Below are 19,887 nucleotides of genomic sequence, written 5' to 3'. Positions count from 1 at the left end.
TTTTTCATTCCACAGGCATATTGAATCACTGTAGGTGTGCACTTGTTAACATATCAAAAGACATGTAATACAGGAAGAGTTCAACTGGCTAAAACATTGACAACAATACTTATGTCACCACAATATCGATAGAAAGTTTAGAAACCATTTATTTCCTAAAGCAAAACAAAAAAAATCAATATGTATTTTTGGCGGCCTTACTAAAAACTTGATAAAGACCTCATTGTGAGGTTGAAACGTTGTTGCTGTCTTCCTTTAATAAATCTGCCTGAGCTGGAACCCTTGAGTGCCTGGAGCCTTTATTTATTTATTTTTTTACTAAAAATTAAAAGCCAACATTTTTCAGTATTTGGGGTGTGAAAAGTACCTGTGCTAAAAAGATTAGTCTGGCTGTGATTAAACAAAAGACAGTGAGTGGCAGATAAAGACTGGATATCTAAGGAGCTGGAGGCAAAAGGTTGAAACAAGGATGTTATACAAGGAAAAATCTTAGCGATCAATGATATCTTTGTTTATTCATTACTTTACAGGCAACATTTTCAGAAATGTTTTGTCCTTGAATTCACTGATAAATTAGTGAAGCTTCTTACTGTGTGCAGTATACACAAATGCCTACTTCTTGTCTTATACAAACCTTGTAAACAGCCTCCGTTTTCCTATTGCACAATTCTGCTTCTTTTGTTACAAAATGTAGTCTTTCAACTTTTTAAATCTAAAGGTTGTATCTAGGAAAACACTGTAATATTTGCTTTAAAATAACACCCTGATCAGGGCATACAGTTTACAACTGAAAGAAAACTGCATGCATAAGCAGCACTGCTAAATAATTAGAATACACAGTCTATTAGACCCGCTACTGGTCTACTGATTCCTTGCCAAACCTGTGTCATGTATTTTTGAATAGCTGAACATATGACAGGGAGATATTGAGGAGGTGTGCAACAAAAAAAAAAAATGTGTGTGTGTTTGCAGTAGCAAACTGCACTAATGTGTTACAAAAAATCACTTTCAACTTGCATAGACTCAACTGCAAGAGAGCACATTGATGTGAACTCAAAAATGCAAGCAACTTGTAGACTCATTAACCTGCAAGTTACAAACATGGGTTCCAAGGTGGGATTTCTGATAAACCCTATGATGGCTCATTATAATTTCCGATATCGAGGAACTATTTAGTTATGATACATTATTTCAACGACATAAATAGCTACATTTTATATATATATATATATATACAGTATCTCACAAAAGTGAGTTTTTATTTACTGTCCCCTCAAAATAACTCAACACACAGCTATTAATGTCTAAGCCTGAGACCTTGCAACACTAACGAGTCACATGACACCGGGGAGGGGAAATGGCTAATTGGGCCCAATTTGGAAATTTCCCTTAGGGGTGTACTCACTTTTGTTGCCAAGGTTTGGACATTAATGGCTGTATGTTGAGTTATTTTGAGGGGACAGCAAAGTTACACTGTTATACAAACTGTACAGTCACTACTTTACATTGTAGCAGAGTGTCATTTCTTCAGTGTTGTCACATGAAAAGATATAATAAAATATTTACAGAAATGTGAGGGACTGTACTCACTTTTGTTTGATACTGTATATATATATATTTAAATTAATAATTATATTGTAGGTATACATGATAGAATTACATGATTTGTACATGCTTTTGACATTTACATTACATTACATTATATGTAATATGTGTTATTAGTATGATAATATTTACATGGTCTTAAACCTCTTATAGACCAGTGTAACATGATTATTTTACATTTATGTGTGTATTAACCTGCCCCATAAAAATAAAAAAACACTTGCATGCATCTGCACAGAATTAGCTGAAACATATAGGCAAAGTAGGTGGAATCCTAGGACCTCTTTTTTTCACAGGAGGATCTGTCAGTCTTAGTGTGCATTGGGCTTTCACTTGTGTAAGGAATATGCTTAAATATATTTTTATTATGTAGCAGTGACCATTTTTATCTATGAGGTGGGCAAAGCAGCTCATAGTGGCCTGGAACGCTAGACAGTGAGATAATAATTACAATGAAGATTGAGAGTATTAACAAAGCAAGAAAGGTCATGGTTTTTATTTTATTGCAGGCCAGATGTGAAAAGGTAGACAATCAAGAAGATTGATGAGCATAAACATCTAGTGTGAACAGATACAATTACCAATGAAAATGGTAAAAAAAAAATAGAGTGATATATAAATATTGCTAAACCTATAAATATTAGATATTACATTTATCACCTAAAACCTATGTATATGCAAAGAAAAATCTTAGTACATAGAACATGATCATTAGTAATGAATTGAGTTTTCATTAAGTTTTCATTATTATTATTATTTACATTTAATCTAGGAATCTACATTTAAAATAAAAAATTTAATGCATACTTCAAGTACTTTCTTCTGATCATAAGAAACTCACGCCTTTTATCCAGCACGAGCAACCATAATTCTGAATGCAAATAACATTTCACAAATTCAAGACATTTAAGAGCATCCACAGGTCACAGAGATAATAGCTATTTAAATGATTCTAAAGGTCAACAGTCAAGTGATATAATGCCTATTCATTTGTAAGGTTACATGCACATTTAAATGTATGTAATATGACTACAGACTTTGTTCTAGCAATACTAGAGATAATTATACAAGAGTAAGCCATTGTGCTTTATGGTTAGGGACACAGTGTGTAAATGAATCATGCGGTCAGTATCTTTTTGTAGGGGATACATTGCTCTTGACTACAGAAACAAACCGATCGAGCAATTGAAACCTAGATATACGAAAAGATCAGGGCCGGCCCTACAATGGAGCCGAGTGGGGCAATTGCCCCAGGCGGCACTTTTGAAGGGGCGGGACTTTGCCGCCCGCGCGTTTTTGGTTTTTTTTAAAGCGGAGGAGAGAGAGGGGCGCCGAGTGGTTTTCGCTTACCCGCTCGGCACCCCTATCTCTCCTCTGCGAGCCCTCTAGCTCGGTCTCGGTGCCGGCTTGTAATGCTGAGCGCCGGAAGTGACGTCAATTTCCGGCGCTCAGCATTACAAGTCGGCACCGTGTCAGAGCAGGGAGACTCGCTGCAGGACTGTTTAACGGTAAGTTCAAAGGGGGGAGGGTAGATAATGGCGTCGGCGAAGTTTAAAATATCGACGCCGGGAGGGGGCACCATTTTAAACTTTGCCCCAGGCGGCATTAAGTCTTGGGCCGGCCCTGGAAAAGATGCATGTCTTTTGATCACTCAAAAGAAACTCTAGAGTTCTGCCTTTAATGATAATTCCACTAGGAATTAGATAATAGTAAGCATTATTAAACACTTATCTATATCTGCCATGCAAGCCAGAAGACCTGCTTTTCCCACAGAATTATTGTCTAACATAAGTTCACTTTGATCAGTTAAACAAATGATATTTATTTATTCCTGGTGCCAAAGCCAATTTCATCTTAGTAATTCTCCATCCTGATGAAGTCAAGGTTCATCTCGGCGAACCGAGCGTCGGGTTAGAGTTTTGCCACTTGCACCTGTTTCAGGTTTTATCAAAGTCTAGGACTAGACTTCCACTATCTGGCATGGACCTTAGGTCTGTTCAAAACTAATGGCGATAGAGCATTGCCTTATTGTTCCATCCAGGGATCATCTATGCACAAAATCCACATTCAAAGTAACAGATTTTTCAATGTGTGTTAAATACATATGGATTTGCATACAATAATAATATGGTAACATTAGATCACTAATAACCAATCATATTTATATTTTATTAATCCATGTTTGGTTTATCCAATCACATTACTTCTTATATATGAATAATTATCAGTTAATGATGATAAAACAAGTGTCATATGGACAGCAGATTAACCCCTTAAGGACTAGGTTGTGTTTTACCTTTTGTACCCTTTGGGACCGAGGCTGTTTTAACACTTTTGCGGTGCTCGTGTTTAGATTTAATTTTCTCCTCACTCATTTAGTGTACCCACACAAGTTATATGTTTTTTTCAGGACAAGAAGGGCTTTCTTCATATACCATTTGTTTGATCATATTATCTAATTTCCCGGAGCGGTCACAGCACGTCCTGGGGTGAGTGTTCGGTGTCGCTGATTGCCTTGTGATCGAGGCATTTCAGCCACACCATTGAAGTTTACAACGAGCGTCTGCTACCATACAGTGTATGGCGGATGTTGACGCCCACGGGGACGGGCCAGACATGGCCCATGATGCCGATCTCGGTGTTGCTGACTGTGTTGACATTGAGGCATTACAGCAACACTGTTTAAGCGAAGAAAGTGATCTAAGCTTGTTTAATGAAATGACGTGTCATGCACCTCATAGGTCAATAAGTGACCGTTTTTTTGTGACGTGCCTGACCCGTCAATGGACGTTAAGGGGTTAAGTGTCAGGTTACCATTGAAAGCAGAACATAGGCTAAAATAACAGATGTAGCTTGATTAAAAAAAAAACCATAAAAACCATAAAATCATCATTTTACAGCACATTATAGCTCACTAAATTGTTAATGTCTCTGTCTCAGAACTGGACCCGGCATCTTAACACAAAGTCCAATCCCCACATGCAACTGCCTATGACCTAAAGACCCCAATCCACGCAAGTCTAACATTTACAGTGTAGAAACGTTGATGTCCATTGTATTGTTTCATATATAGCTATAATGGGCATCTAGGTGACAAACAGCAATGTCAATTTGTACTGTCCATTTATACTTAGATAAGGGTCAAGTTTGGTGATGGCCTAACCATTTTGACAAAAATTATTCTACTTCAGAATTTGTTATGCTGGATTTGCCTTTGTATCTTCTCTGAAATGTTTTTCTGATTATTGCTTGCATAACTGATTTTAGCTTTTTCTTTGAATAGCAATTCTAGTTGCAGTAAATTATAGCATAAAACATATCTGGTTTAAATAAATTGTGCTCATCACGGAGTGGAGCACAAGTTAATTGGGTTTGCATTTCATTTAAATTGATCAAAATCGCTTTAATTAGCTACAGTTTATTTTCAACTTTACTTTCTTAACTCACATAACTCACATAAAGTTACATTTTCATCTTCCAGCAACTCTGTCTTTAGTTAGGTAAAGAAATTGTCTATGTAAAACTCTGATTAGCAAATTTTATTTTCTGTGGCTTCCTTTCTAGTATGGAACATTCAGTAGTTCATTATAAGGAGAAACAAAACAAGAGAAGAACAAGGTTAAAAGTGATGTCAGTTATATGAATTTAACAATGGAGGCATTTTGCATGCTATCTTTACAATAGAAATGTACAACATAATGTAAATATGTTATATTTTGGATGTGATTTATACAAAATGATTCAACTAAATGTATTGTGAATGCTCAATAACTTTGAGAGACAGATTCTTCCCAAAAGAGTTGAATAAGCAGATTTTATTGCTCGTGCACACGAGAGAGTGTCATCAGCCAGACTACTCTCTCTCCATGAAAACAACACGTCTTATATACCTTTACAAACAAGACAGCTACGTGCTAAGATCTGTCTACGTAGAAAGTGTCCTGAAATATACATACAGAAAGATACGGAAAACCATTCATCCTATTATGGTCAGTTTATGTCAAAGACCATGTTTGCAGCTGAGATGATCAATCACTTCTGACCCCCCTCACCGTAGTCCTTGAATAGACTTGGTCAGTTTCTTTTAACTTACTTGGAGCAAGAAATAGCCAACCACCTATCCACTCTTAACCTTTCATTGCACATAGAGTCACACAGAAGAGGACACTCAGGGTTAACATAAAAATGTCTGCTGAGAAGCTGAAGGTACATATTCAATATTCACAGTTCTCCCTTTTTATTCTTAACAGATCCTGTTAAGTAATCAATAATTTGTTTTTGGACGAGATGGCGAACCATGCATCCATTAATTCCTTTGCATGTGGATCATCATACAATGTGTTATCCAGAGTTTCCGGGTCTTTAAAATCAGGGGAATTCTTCACCTTCCAACAAAGGCATTACGTGGCTAGTGCCAGTACACTTTACACTCAGCGACTTAATTAGCAGAAAGAAAACATACACACACATACAATAACAAGCAAAGCCACAATCATACCAGCCACCAGTTTTGCTCCAAGTGAACCGAGCCATCTTTCAAGGCCAAATGGATCCCATTCCTCATTGCTTTATAAAACTAAACCCATTACCTAGTTCCCGTGAAACCCCCGACCCGCCACAGGGACACCCAACACAGGGAGCACCCGCAGCCTGTGGAACAAACCCACACACCCAACATGACTGATCACACCCAAAGCTCCACAAAACATTCTGCCTATGTCAATATACAAACCATCCCTCTCCCATGGTATCTAATATCCTCCCTTATGTGTCTGACAATAGAGTTGACCACTTCTGTATTAGACTGATAAAGGGAATTCTACCAACATGCACAATCCCATAAAAATCTAACAAGACATGCAAAAAAAACATTTAGATCTTTTCCAATATTTTGCTGCATGGTTTCACGAGTGGCCTCTTGGCCTTTCTCGGCTTTCCCACGTAGGTTAGTCAGCTAGGATTATTGTGCCTGTTGGAGGACTAACGTGTTGATTTCCTTGGAATTGGAAAAGCTTTATATGGCTGCAATGAATCCAAGAAGCAATCTCAGCTTTACAACCTTTACAGCTCTGTTAGTTACAAGCAGACTTGATATGGTTGAAGGTTGAAGAACTTTCTTTCTTTGAAAACCTTTGACAAACAATACGTATTCTCCTAGTTGGATTTGGTGAATTGGTTTGTCGTCCTCTTTGTCCGTGCGCACTGCTTGCACCTGTGATTTGAGAGACTTAAAGGACTTCATTAGAGTCTTACAATACACGCTAATCGTGTCATCTATCATAGCATGATCATGCACTAATACTTTTAGAGAATTAGCAGCTAGCATAGGACGTCCCATTATGAGCTTGTGAGGTGTAACCTTTATGGCTGCATGAACTGAGTTTCGCATAGACATTAATGCTAAGGGTAAAGCTTCTGGCCAGAGCATATGGGTTTCTGCGCATATCTTGCTAATCTTATTTTTTGAAAAAAAAAATTTAAGACTCAATTAGCTTTTTCTACTTTTCCTGCACTCTGAGGGTGGATAATGCAGATGGTACACAATACCTAAAACTTTAGCAAGATCCTGTACTATATCAGCAGTAAAGTGCGTTCCTTGATCTGAAAAGATGTGAGGTATACCATATCTAGGAATAAATTCCTGTAGTAGTTTCTTTGCTACTGTTCTTGCCTCTGCATGTTGGAATGGGTAGGCTTCTATCCAGCGGGAATATGTACACACTATAACAAGGACATATTTATAATGCACAGATCTTGTAATTTCAATAAAGTCAATCTGCAAACTTCTAAAGGGTCCCATGGGACACGGAGTCCTCCCATGCCCTTGTATTTGTACTCGTTTACCCACATTGTGCTGACAAATAACACATTGTTCACAATATTCTTTAACAAGAGGCCGTATACCTGGGGCCCACCAATCAGCTTGTTTAGCTTTAATCATTGCTTCACTAGACACATGACTCAGGCCACGCGCTAGTCTGATAATGTAGGGAGCCAAATCAGGAGGTAAAGCTGGTAAATGTTGAAAAATTTGAGGGCCATGCCAAAAACCAAAAAACATTTTCTTCCACTCCTCCCTTTTGTTCCAAATATTGCTGAGTTTTCTCATCAATTTGGGAATAAAATTTCTTTAAATCAATGGGAATTGTTAGTGAGGTGGGGTCTGCATTAGCAGCTCCTTGAAAAGTTCTGTGAAGGGCAAGCCTGCCGCTTCTTTGGCTGATTTATCAGCTAACTCATTGCCTTTCGATTCTGCATCAGTACCCTTGGTATGAGCTGCAATTTTAATTACAGCTATTGCACTAGGCATCATGAGAGCATCTAACAATGCTTTTACATGTGTGTGGTTAAGAATGGGAGAACCTGATGAAGTAAGGTAACCTCGTAATCGACAGATGGCACCAAAATCATGCACAACTCCAAATGCGTATCTAGAATCGGTATATATGTTCACTTTCTTTCCTTTAGCTAATATACATCCTCTAGTGAGAGCCACCAACTCGGCGACCTGTGCTGAAAAATTAGCAAGTAAAGGTCCTGACTCAATCACCTGAAAACAGTCAACAACAGCGTAGCCAGTCCTTCTTTGTCCTTTTGGGTCAATGAAGAATGAGCCATCTACAAACAAATTTAGATCAGCATCTGTAAAAGATATCCACTGTCCTGCCATTCCCAGAAAAGCACGTAACTGTTTCTTGGTACAGGGCACTGGACAATTGATAACAGGGGTCAACCTATCAGGATAGATAGACCTATAACCATGGGAAATAAGCTGTCCTAAGTATTTAACTTCAAGGTGACACCACTGCAATTTCAGTTTGTTCACTTTAAGTCCTTTCCTAGCCAGCTCCTGCAACAGATGAAAGGAATCTGCAACACACACTTCTTCAGTAGGGGATGTGACAAGTAAATCATCCACATTACAAATGCAAATAGGTACTGACTGTCTATGCAAAAGGTATGCTAAAGAAAGCAGAACTTAGATCAATTACAGTGAAATAGTTGCCCTCTGAAGGGATAGAGGACAGGATAGTAGTAGGGTTAGGAATAATATGGAAAATGGGCTGAACAACTGCATTTCTTAAATTAAACATTAATAGAAGGAGGAGGGGAAATTGGGTGCAGAGCAGGAGGGGAAGCAGTAGATTGGGATAAGGGTGATAGAGATGAAAAGGGTGTTGGGACAGAATGGGATGGGGTGTGAACAGGTTCAGGAATGAGAACAGGAGCATCAGCTCCAGGGGCAACATGATTATAAGGGGAGGATTAAATATTAAATCATCAAAAGTCATATCATTGTTAGTAAGCAATGGAGGATATAACTTATCAACAAGTACAACATTCTGAGATTCTTTCTGCAGTTTCTTATCAGTTTCCTCTTTCCTAACAGGATAAAAGGAACTGGCGGCCGCCTGAGGGTGTTGGGAGTTTTCAAGTGGAGCAGACTCATTATGCTTTCTCCAGATTTTGAAACCTTCCCCAAACCACATACAAAACACTCTCCATTCATTTTTGGAGATATGTGACATGTCTTTCTTTAAAATCATACGCAGTCCTTTTAGGGATTCCATATTTAAAGATCCCTGTGAGGGTCAACAATAAAAATTATCCTCATCTGATTCTGAGGCTAATTTCCATTTATACATATATTTTCCCATCTCTTTGCCATGCTTCTTAATCATGGTTTCTAGAGGGGACCCCGGGGTAACTCCGGAGAAATGATTTCCCATCTTATTCTCCTCTACACAAAACACAAATCTACAATAGCGGGTTAGGCTATGTACTCTACAATAGCGGGTTAGGCTATGTACTCTACAATAGCGGGTTAGGCTATGTACTCTACAATAGCGGGTTAGGCTATGTACTTCTACAATAGCGGGTAAGCTATGTACTCTACAATAGCGGGTTAGGCTATGTACTCAACTTAGTTGCAACTTCTGACAATACAATACAACTTACTTCTTATAAACATACAAAATAGAAGAACATGCATGCATCTTACTTACTCAACTATTATGGATCCCGTCATTCAGATAGGTACCCAGTGGCTGACCCCCGTATCCTCTACCCAATACTTTACACTAAAGGCTTTCTTTTAAAAGAGGTGCCTCTTACCTTCTTTCAGATGAGCTCAATGTTGGGTAAAGGATCGTGAGTCTGCACCATCTGGATCCTGAGTCCGAAATGTGGGATCCCGGACGAGCCCCCAACTGTGAATGCTCAATAACTTTGAGAGACAGATTCTTCCCAAAAGAGTTGAATAAGCAGATTTTATTGCTCGTGCACACGGGGGAGTGTCATCAGCCAGACTACTCTCTCTCCATGAAAACAACACGTCTTATATACCTTTACAAACAAGACAGCTACGTGCTAAGATCTGTCTACGTAGCAAGTGTCCTGAAATATACATACAGAAAGATACGGAAAACCATTCATCCTATTATGGTCAGTTTATGTCAAAGACCATGTTTGCAGCTGAGATGATCAATCACTTCTGACCCCCCTCATTTTGGTCCTTGAATAGACTTGGTCAGTTTCTTTTAACTTACTTGGAGCAAGAAATAGCCAACCACCTGTCCACTCTTAACCTTTCATTGCACATAGAGTCACACAGAAAAGGACACTCAGGGTTAACATAAAAATGTCTGCTGAGAAGCTGAAGGCACATATTCAATATTCACAGTATGTAAAATATAATATGTTTAAATGTACAAAGATTGCTCATATAGAATGTAGGAGAATAGGTGGTATCCTAAAATACTCTATTATCTCTCTTTCTACTTAATTCTGCACTATCCTGTAGTCCACACGTCAAATGGACCTCCACCTTAACTAGCCTTTTAATAGCTACTGGTAGCCACATTTCTTTCTTCTGTTAAAATCAGGTTTATGGAAATTGTAGCAATAGGAATGCAACCGGGGGAGAGGATATCACCAGAAGCAACCCCATTTTGTCAGAAATTCACACAAGGTTACCATAGTGCAAAATTGTGGAGCTTCTGGTGATGTCCTTTCGCTCTGATTGGAGGATTGGGGAGAGGACATCACTGGAAGCTCCACCATTTCGACATAAGTTTGCACAGGGTTATCTTAGGGCAGAATGGCAAAGAAGATGAAGCAGGGCCCTCTTTACCGAGTATCGGTTTGTCTTAGTCTGTCGCTTCCAGTTTTGTCATACACTTTGACTATGTTTTTTTTAAGAAGTGCTGTGTAAATTGTTGCCGCTATATAAATAAAAGATTATATTAATACATAATCTTTACTAAATTTTCTTTTTGAAAAGATAAGGGCTGTTTTTACTTGTTGTAAAACAAAATTAAACTTTCTGGTCTTTGGCAGTTTCCTGTGTACATGATGTCCTTATGCCTGTCACAAGCACTTATCTGTCTTTTTAAAGGGGCACTCCAGCCATCACTTTAATGCATATAGAAGGGAGGGATTGTACAGAATCCTTGTCACGCCAACTTGTGTAGAGCATACATGGACTTGCTACCTGGTAGAGATGGTATGGACAATTTCAGTATGAGAGGGGTTAATTTGAGTGTATAGGCATGTGGTGCCAAAAAGTCTTATAACATGAATTTGTCTTTTGAAGCTGGGACTCCATCCAGGGCCCTCTGCAAGGTGTGAAATGTTAAAAAGAAGGTGCCGCAACGTCTAGGTCCAATGTAAGCTGACCATAAATCCACCATATGCCTGTATCCCCTCATAGATTGTGAATTCTTTTGATATGCTAAGTGACCACTAGCAGTTAGAAAAACCATTTCTTCCAGGGTCATATGCAACACCCATAAATTCATAATCATACATCCTTTTGTGCATATCGAGAACAGGGAAAGCACATCCTACAAAAAGAATACAAATATGGCTAGTGCAACTTAAGCTGAAGTCCATGGTATTTAGTCATAAGTAGCAAGCGTGACATATCTATGGACTTCATACATAATTTACAAGAAATTAATAAATGCAAGACTTATCCCTGTGATGATCACAGGAAGGAGAATAAAATGAAAACAACTTATTTTGACTGATATGGCTCCACAACATAAGGGGGTCACTTATGGTTCCTATAGGTACACCTTTCCTCCGCTTATACCACCTCTGGGCCGGCTTGGAAACTCGAGATGAACTAAAAAAAGGATGCATTTAATGTTAGGAAATTGGTCAGTGTGCTTACTAGGGCCCAAGATCTGATTTTGAATAATTTGCCATCTTTCTTTGCCGGAGCCCTACGGACAGAAAAACTGTTACTTTACCATTCATATAGTAGTTACGTTTTCTGTAATTTCTCCTTTTTATTTTTTATCTGTTTGGTGTAAATAATCTGTTATCATCTTTTTTTGTATGCACTGTGACTATTTTGTTCATAATAAATATTCCTTTATTTATTAAGTTCTGCCTCTTTCTGGTAAAGACTCACGTTACCTGATTCGACCATTTTATTGGTCATTTGAAATCACATAATTATTGTGTTAAAGTATATTGTGTGGGTTCTTAGTCTACCTCGTTTTGGAGACCAAGGCACCCCATTAATAAATTTTCTTGGTGGTGGCAGCGTTATGATATTAGTTATATCATTATAGTTAATTGTGGGTGGTATTAAGAGTGGATATTAAGAGGGACACTTACCATGATCTCTGCTGAACGACGTTTAGACCCCAATGCGCATGTGTAAGGTCTTCCCATTGATTTCAATGAAAGCATTTTCCTGCAGCTGATTAGCTGCTTAAACTATCAATCGCCCATACACCTATTGATTTCATTGAAAGATTGAAAACGTATGCAGTCAATCAGTGCAAGAAATTTTAGATCATGATGGAAGAAAAGAGATTTTGCGGCATGGCTATAACTTCTTTGTCAAGTGTCTCACAAAGTACTTAAATATGTATTCTTCTATAGTATGACTGTAGGTCATTGGACTGTGTAATGTATTTAGCCAATCTTTATGTCTCTTCTGTGATTTTTTTCCCCCTATTATTTTTACTTTTATGATTTTTTTTTTCTCATTACATGTTGTAAATTTTACATTTAGCATAGCTCATCATAATAAAATATATAATATATATATATATATATATGTCATTATGTTGTGTGCTTATGGGTTATTTTCAGCTGTTTTTTAAGCGAGTGCATTTATAAACTCAACTGTAACTGACAATGTATAATTTGACTTCAGGATGAAACATATGTTTATCTATATTACAAGATACTTCCACTACTTTAAGGATTGTGCTTTTTTTTGTTCAAAAACGTCACAGGGGAAGCACCCCGCTGAGGTGCTGAGTTAATTCCATGACATTGATATCTCTGTGTTAAAGAGCTATGTTTAAAATTTGCAACATTTCACATAGGTTTAAACATTGCTTATGCATCCTGTTGGTACGTGCATAAACAGAGGTTGATTTCAGAGCTGAGTAAATTATTGAGTACATATAAAGACAATGAAAATGATGATTATCTATCTCTCTATCTTTATCATATCTTTTTTAAGGCAAAATTGCCCCATTTTAGAGTAGCAGAAAACCTAATTACACCACTGGGTATAAGATTGTCCTACTTACAAGTGAAATACAACACTCCCTGTGAAATCCACCTTCAAATTTGTGCAAAATGAATATATATGTAAATACTCTCCCAACATAGAGCAGCTGGCTCTTCAGTACTCCACAAATACTCACAAACAAAACAAGAAGCGCTCATAAAAGGAAATAAATATATGCATATAGTGTAAACTGTATACAAAAAAATATATAAATTTGCAGTAGTGCACTCACAAACAACATGAGGGATAAGGCTTTTCAAATAAATCCACTTATTTATAATGCGGATCCTTGTAGTTTTATAAGGTCTTTTAGTTGTGGGTATGTGGGACTGCCTTCTCTATGTTCAACATGGTAGAGTCACTCGTATGTCAATGCAGCCCTAATCACCTGGCAAAAAAATAAACAAAAACACACTGTGGTACTCCGCAGAAGTGACCAGAATAATAAAAAACTAAAAGTTAGCATTTAGTAAGTACAAAAACCCCCAAAGTGAGAAAGACAGACCTATAAGATTAAGCAGAAAGAGACAAAGCAAGTTCTAAGAGCTGCCAAAGCATACACAGAACATAGAACTGCTCAGTCAGTAAAAAAGGGAGATAAAACGTTTTTTAGACACATAAATGAGAAAAGGAAAGTAAAAAATGGATTAGTTAGAATGAAAACAAAAGGAATGTATGTGGAAGAGAATAAAGGTCTAGCTGACGGCCTCAATTAATATTTCTGTTCAGTTTTTGCAGATGAAAATGAAGGAAAGGAATTGAGTCTTTTGATACATATGATTTTATCAAAGAAGAGGTCCTACTTTATCTGTCTAAGGTAAAGAAAAATAAGTCGAAGAGCCTGATGGTATAGACCCCAAGTTATTAAAAGAGCTTATTGGTGTACTAGCAGAGCCGTTAACAGATTTATTTAAACAATTATTGTTAAGAGTATAGAATATTTGATACTGCCCTAACCTCAACATCCTTATTTCAGAAGACTCAGGTAGCCAATGCAATAGAGCAGGAGGAGATGCTAGTAGAATGCTTGGTTGTATAGCGAGAGGTATTAGCAGTAGAAGGAGGGAAGCACTCATGCCGTTGTACAGATCACTGGTGAGACCTCACTTGGAGTATTGTGTACAGTACTGGAGACCATATCTCCAGAAGGATATAGATCTGTTGGAGAACATTCAGAGAAGGGCTACTAAAATGGTTAATGGATTGCAGGATAAAACTTATTGGAAAGGTTAAAGGATCTTATATATATATATATATATATATATATATATATATATATATATATATATATGAATATATATATATATATAGCCTGGAAGAAAGATGGGGGATATGATAGAAACATTTAAATACTTTAAAGGAATCAACATGATAAGGAAGACAGTTTATTTAAAAGATGAAATACCACCACAACAAGAGAACATAGTTTTAAGCTAGAGGGGCAAAGGTTTACAATATACAAATGTACAAATACATAAAAAATCCAATTGTTCTAAGTCCACCGGAGTTACAGAGCTGCTAAATTGCATTTGATTTCTGATAAATATCATGCCATTCATTTGGCCCCTGATTATTTATTGCAACCTGATAAAGTATTTTTTCCAAGTCATTGTTTATGTGATGTAACATTGTTAATGAATTATCATTAACTCATATATTATCTGAGTCAAAATGTGCCTTGTTAATAAGTTTTAAATGCATATTTACAGATGTGTAATCACTAACTGGCTGTATAGCAATAAAAGCATTGTAATTGAGACCTTGGAGTATATAAAGCTCATATTTTTAAGTTTAAAGTCCTCTTCTTTGGATAGGCAGTTCACAGAGAAAGAGGACAGAAAGATAATCCAAGGTATGTAGTGCTTAAATGATATTACTTTTAAAGAGCTTGTTTGCATTTTTATTTAGTATGATATTATGATGAAAGATGTAATACTGATATAATTTTTTGTAATTAAAGAAAATCAGACAAGCTCAAGCTAAATGCAAATACATTTAATGGTAATCAGAGCTCCCCTCAACAAGAAGCTGCGTTTATGGATGATTTTTGTACTCTCTCCGTCTTAAAGGGGTTGCTCACTCATGCTACTTAAAGTGACACCTAAGAACCTTATTAGTACGCACAAAATCCATCCTTATATCCTGAAAAGGATACTATCCCCAAGTTCTAATGCTGTGGGAGTACTTATTTACACGTTCGGGTCCACTCAGCCTAGAAAAAAAGAAGTGTTTGGCTTTTGAGCATCTGATGTCCCATTTTGCTACATATTACTCTAGAACTTACTAGTGGACAACCAAGCTTTATAAATCCAAAAAATAAAATATAAGATGTAAAATAAGGGCACTTCATGACAATGGACTTTGTGTGTTTATTTATTACAGCTAATGGTTTTAATAAAATCTTATATATAATCTCTGTGCATGGATATCTATTATTTTTCTAATTTAGTAAATGCAAGCCAATATGCTTAATTAAAATTATTGAAGTGTTTCCCACTCCAGGCTACTTTGGCAGTAACACTGAAGTATGTTCAAACATATTGAAGCAAGGAATGAAATGCAATTTTCATTAAAATGTTGCCTTCACCCATAATTTTTCAGTTGGATTACCCAATTTGATTTATTACATTATTAGTAACATGCATTTATGGATATTCCACATAGCCCTATGAGAATGGTAGCCACATCTGGGCGCTTTCCTTGCTTTCTTCCTCCCAGATGGAACCCAGGAGGGCTGAAGGTAGCGCTAGAAAGTGAACACCAGAAAGACAAAAAATTGTGTTATTCACTAAAGTAGTAGTTGGCGGGAAAGTTGTATCTCATCAGGTTCAGTAAACGTTATAAGGGGCCGACCTCAGTGACCTTTTCATAAATAAAAGGTGGCTTAGCTAGTCCCATATAACACATAATAGAATCACTACAGTATAAGCTTTGTGATGGGCTATCAAAGGGTTAATGTTTAAAGCGCCTCCAAGTTATTTATTAAATATGATGATCAGAGAGAATTTGCAAAAATTCCCAGAGACCTAGAAGTTTTTTTATCCCTGCTATAACTCATCTCATTTATCAAATGGGTCATCTTTGAGAAGTGATACACTTAAATTAATGGCAGAATCTATGGCTATAATTAATACATAAATAATTAGTACACATTTACAATTTAAATATCATTTCTCTGAGTTCATTATGAGTAATAATGGTACTTTCACAGTTTCTATTCACTTGCATGGAAATAAACACAACCCTTTGTAAAGATACTTTCCTATGTGAGAATGAATCACATTTCAGCATTATATGTGACTATAAACAGGCACCAAACGAAAAGCAGCAAGGGCATGATTACTTTTAAAATCTCCAAACATTGTCAGGAATGTCACATTCTTAATTTTTCAAACATATTTAATTACAGAAACATGGTGTTTATCGTTTATAAACCCTCAGTTATCATTTTTATTAAACTGAATGCATTAAACTGTGTTGGACGTGCACAGATTAACTTATTATTCTTGCCATGATAGTTTTACAATATATAGCAAATTAGGCCATCTTAATCAACAGCATTTTCTTTAGCAATTTTTGAAATATTTAGTGATGGATTGCCTTTGATTTTGAGGTTTGTTCCTGAATTTTTCCAGTTTACCATTATAAAATAATTTTGTGTATTGACATGAAATATCTTTATATAAATTAGTAGTGGTACAGAGGAAATGGAAATGTATTATAGACAGTGACGTATCTCTGACTGTCGCCTTCCCTGGGCCAGCCACCTACTATGTTGTTACTACTGAGAACTGGGATATAATGTCATATAGTGGTATAGTGGTAAAGGACATATGTGTTTATCATCAGTGTATTCATAGCATATTCTAGAATAATCAATGTAACAGAATACTTCTTTTGTAATGTTTTACCTTACCTACACAAAATTATTGTCCCTATATACTACCTTGTAGATTGTCACGTACGAAAGACCCCAAAGTACAACAAAGAAACCCCATAACTTTATTCCATGTAAGTCTGAAAACCACAATAAATGTGGTTTGTTACAATAATTAAAGTATTCTCTTTTCATATACTTCTTTGAAAAACATCCATGTTTAGAGCAACACAGGGACATCATATATAAAAGCAAAAATTCACTTAAAGGACCAATTGAATCCTAGTTCTAGAATGGTATTTTATATCTACTCCTCTGATCCTTTATCTATTGCATCATATGGGTACCAAATGATTTATCAAATATACAGCATCAATCATGCATCTGATTTTTCATATCAACGAGAATGGGGTCTACAGCTCAGATTAATGGTACATGGCATAGTTAAAGTAACCTTTGAGCTTCTTATTATGGGTTGCACACTGCATCTATGCCTAGCAACACTAAGATTATCAATAATTAAGATAAACTTTAATGTCTTAATAATGTGCTCATGGCAATTCTTATAGTTGCTGTCTGCATAAACAGTGAAAAGGGTTTCTATTTCTACATGTATGTTCATTTTCTCTGATAAAACCCTTTTAAAGTACAGGAACATGCAATTTCCTTTCCGCTGTATTGATCTGAAAGCTACAGATTGATTTCAAGGAATTTTGTTGCTGATGCGCAGTTAAACATTAATGATACTGTGTTGTACTTCACACAAGATTGAGCAGTTGGCGGTTCAGCCTTTGCACTTCAGTCCTGATTGTAAGCTATGGCATGTATCCTAACTTTAGTAAGCATTGTGCGTCTCTGGGGATTAGGGTAGAGATGAACAGCTGGTGTACTTATCTTTGTAAATCACATGCTAAAAAAGATCAGATTTACATGCAAGGACATTAATACAAATTCTAAATATAAACATTTGTCAACATTTATGAGTGTTTGCACTGCAAGCATTTTGAGCCAAAGTGTTCTTATTCTAAATTTGCAGTATTTGTGTGCTGGATTGAAATGAATGTCGTGGTGGCCATTGAAACATTTGTTACATCAAAAATAATGCTTTTTTAACATGTTAGGATCGTATGGTTGCTTACAGTCTGGATCATTAGTTAACTCATGATTCTATTTCTCATTTACACACAGTAAATTTGTAATTTTGTTTCTCAATAGTATAAAAACATAGAAACATATAATTTGACAGCAGATAAGAAATATTTAGCTTTTGTAGTCTGCCTATTTATTTCCTGAGTTAGAGAACTTTACCAATCCCAGGTCTTATCTAAGATTCATGATAGCTTTATGCCTTTGCCATGCATGTTTAAAATCCCTCACTGTATTAGCTTCTACCATTTTGCTGGGAATACGTTCTGTTTATCTACCACCATCTCTGTAAAGTAACATTTCCTTACATTATATTTAAACCTCTGGCTCTCCAGTTGTAGGTTGTGGCTTCTTGTTCTAACATTTGTCCTCTGAAATAAACCTTCCTCCTGTAAATTTCTTAAAGTATTTAAACATCTCTCCTCTCTCTCCTTTGCTCCAAGCTATACGCATTGAAATATTTGAAATATTAAGTATTTCATAAACACAAAATTATATGCAGATATGTTTTATGTGCATTACATTTTTTCTCATTCTGCATGGCCTTTATATTTTCTAGATGGGAAAAAAACGAAAATTTAGTTCGTTGGAAATAACACTCATCGTGATGTTCATCATCGTGACAATAATTGCTGTTGTGATGGTTGTGCTTTTCGCCACCGGAGAACCTGGTCTCAAAGATATAGGTATTCAAAAATCTGAAAACCAGTATTTTCATGTCCATTGCATGTACATATTAACCCCTAACAAATCAATAAAATAACCACAGACACAGAATTGTAAATTGGATAGAATTGGCCGTAGCTTTATTTAAAAGGGTATAAGAGGCATTACCAACACAAACCATTTAACGTAATAACCAAATAACTTCTTATATATAATACACCAAATACAATCCGCCCCTTTCTCAACCAGATTGTGTAACACCAAGCCTCTATCCACCTCAACACAGAGGCGACCTTTACCCCTTATAAAACTACGACAATATACATATTACATACCTTACATTTAAACACAAAAGGGGAGGGGGGGTGGGACGCTTGCTCAGCAACAGCTCCTTGAAGATTTCTCTTGAGATGAATTTAATCTGCCTGCACACAGCTTATTTATTTATTTTAGAGTTGCCTCACGCCGTGAGCACAGCTGACTGCACCAATCAGCTGTGCTTATTTTTCCCGCCGCACAGAACGCCCACTCAAACCTCGTGCTGCAGCACAGCTAATTAACCAATCAGCTGCGCTAAATAAACTGCCTGCCCAGCAACCTAGAATTAGATTTAACTAACCTAGCCCGCCAAAACTTTATGCCTTAACTTTCCTGACCTTTTAGTGACCCCTGTTATATAACTAATGTCCAGCAATGGACAATTAGCGCGCCGCTTAGGCAGCTTGCGCTTTCAAAGAAGCACATAATATGTAGTAACACACAAAATACTGGATAAAAACTAATGATGTCACTCTGCTATGATATTATATATCAAGTCTACATAAGAATAAATGTAATCATTTGTGTGGCATAAAAATAAATTATATATATAGGGATCCTAGAGATAAAAGATCATTGAGTGGTCATAATAAAACAAAAGTAACTCCCAAACAGTTTTTGTGATGATTTTGTCACAAAATAAGCTTTAGTTCTGCTATAAAATTGTCTGTGGTTATGACTGTTTGCTTATGTAACATCGTTAAATATTATAATGCTTTGGACCCCAAGCCGG

The 19,887-nt window shown here is 36.6% G+C and overlaps 1 protein-coding gene across 1 annotated transcript in view; it reads left to right on the top strand.

The window, feature by feature from the left end:
* Positions 1-18,729: 18,729 nt before the first annotated feature.
* The window catches only part of LOC149300376 (maltase-glucoamylase-like), an 81,102-nt gene continuing 79,944 nt past the window's right edge, over positions 18,730-19,887 (top strand). The window contains exon 1 of the mRNA XM_089485322.1: positions 18,730-18,856. Within this exon, the coding sequence (XP_089341448.1) occupies positions 18,730-18,856 (127 nt within the window). The remainder of the gene's footprint in view (positions 18,857-19,887) is intronic.

This window comes from Sceloporus occidentalis, unplaced genomic scaffold, assembly GCF_023333645.1.
Source record: "Sceloporus occidentalis isolate IW3139 unplaced genomic scaffold, rSceOcc1.0.p SCAF_25, whole genome shotgun sequence".
NCBI lineage: Eukaryota > Metazoa > Chordata > Lepidosauria > Squamata > Phrynosomatidae > Sceloporus > Sceloporus occidentalis.
This window is presented reverse-complemented; position numbering and strand designations above follow the sequence as displayed.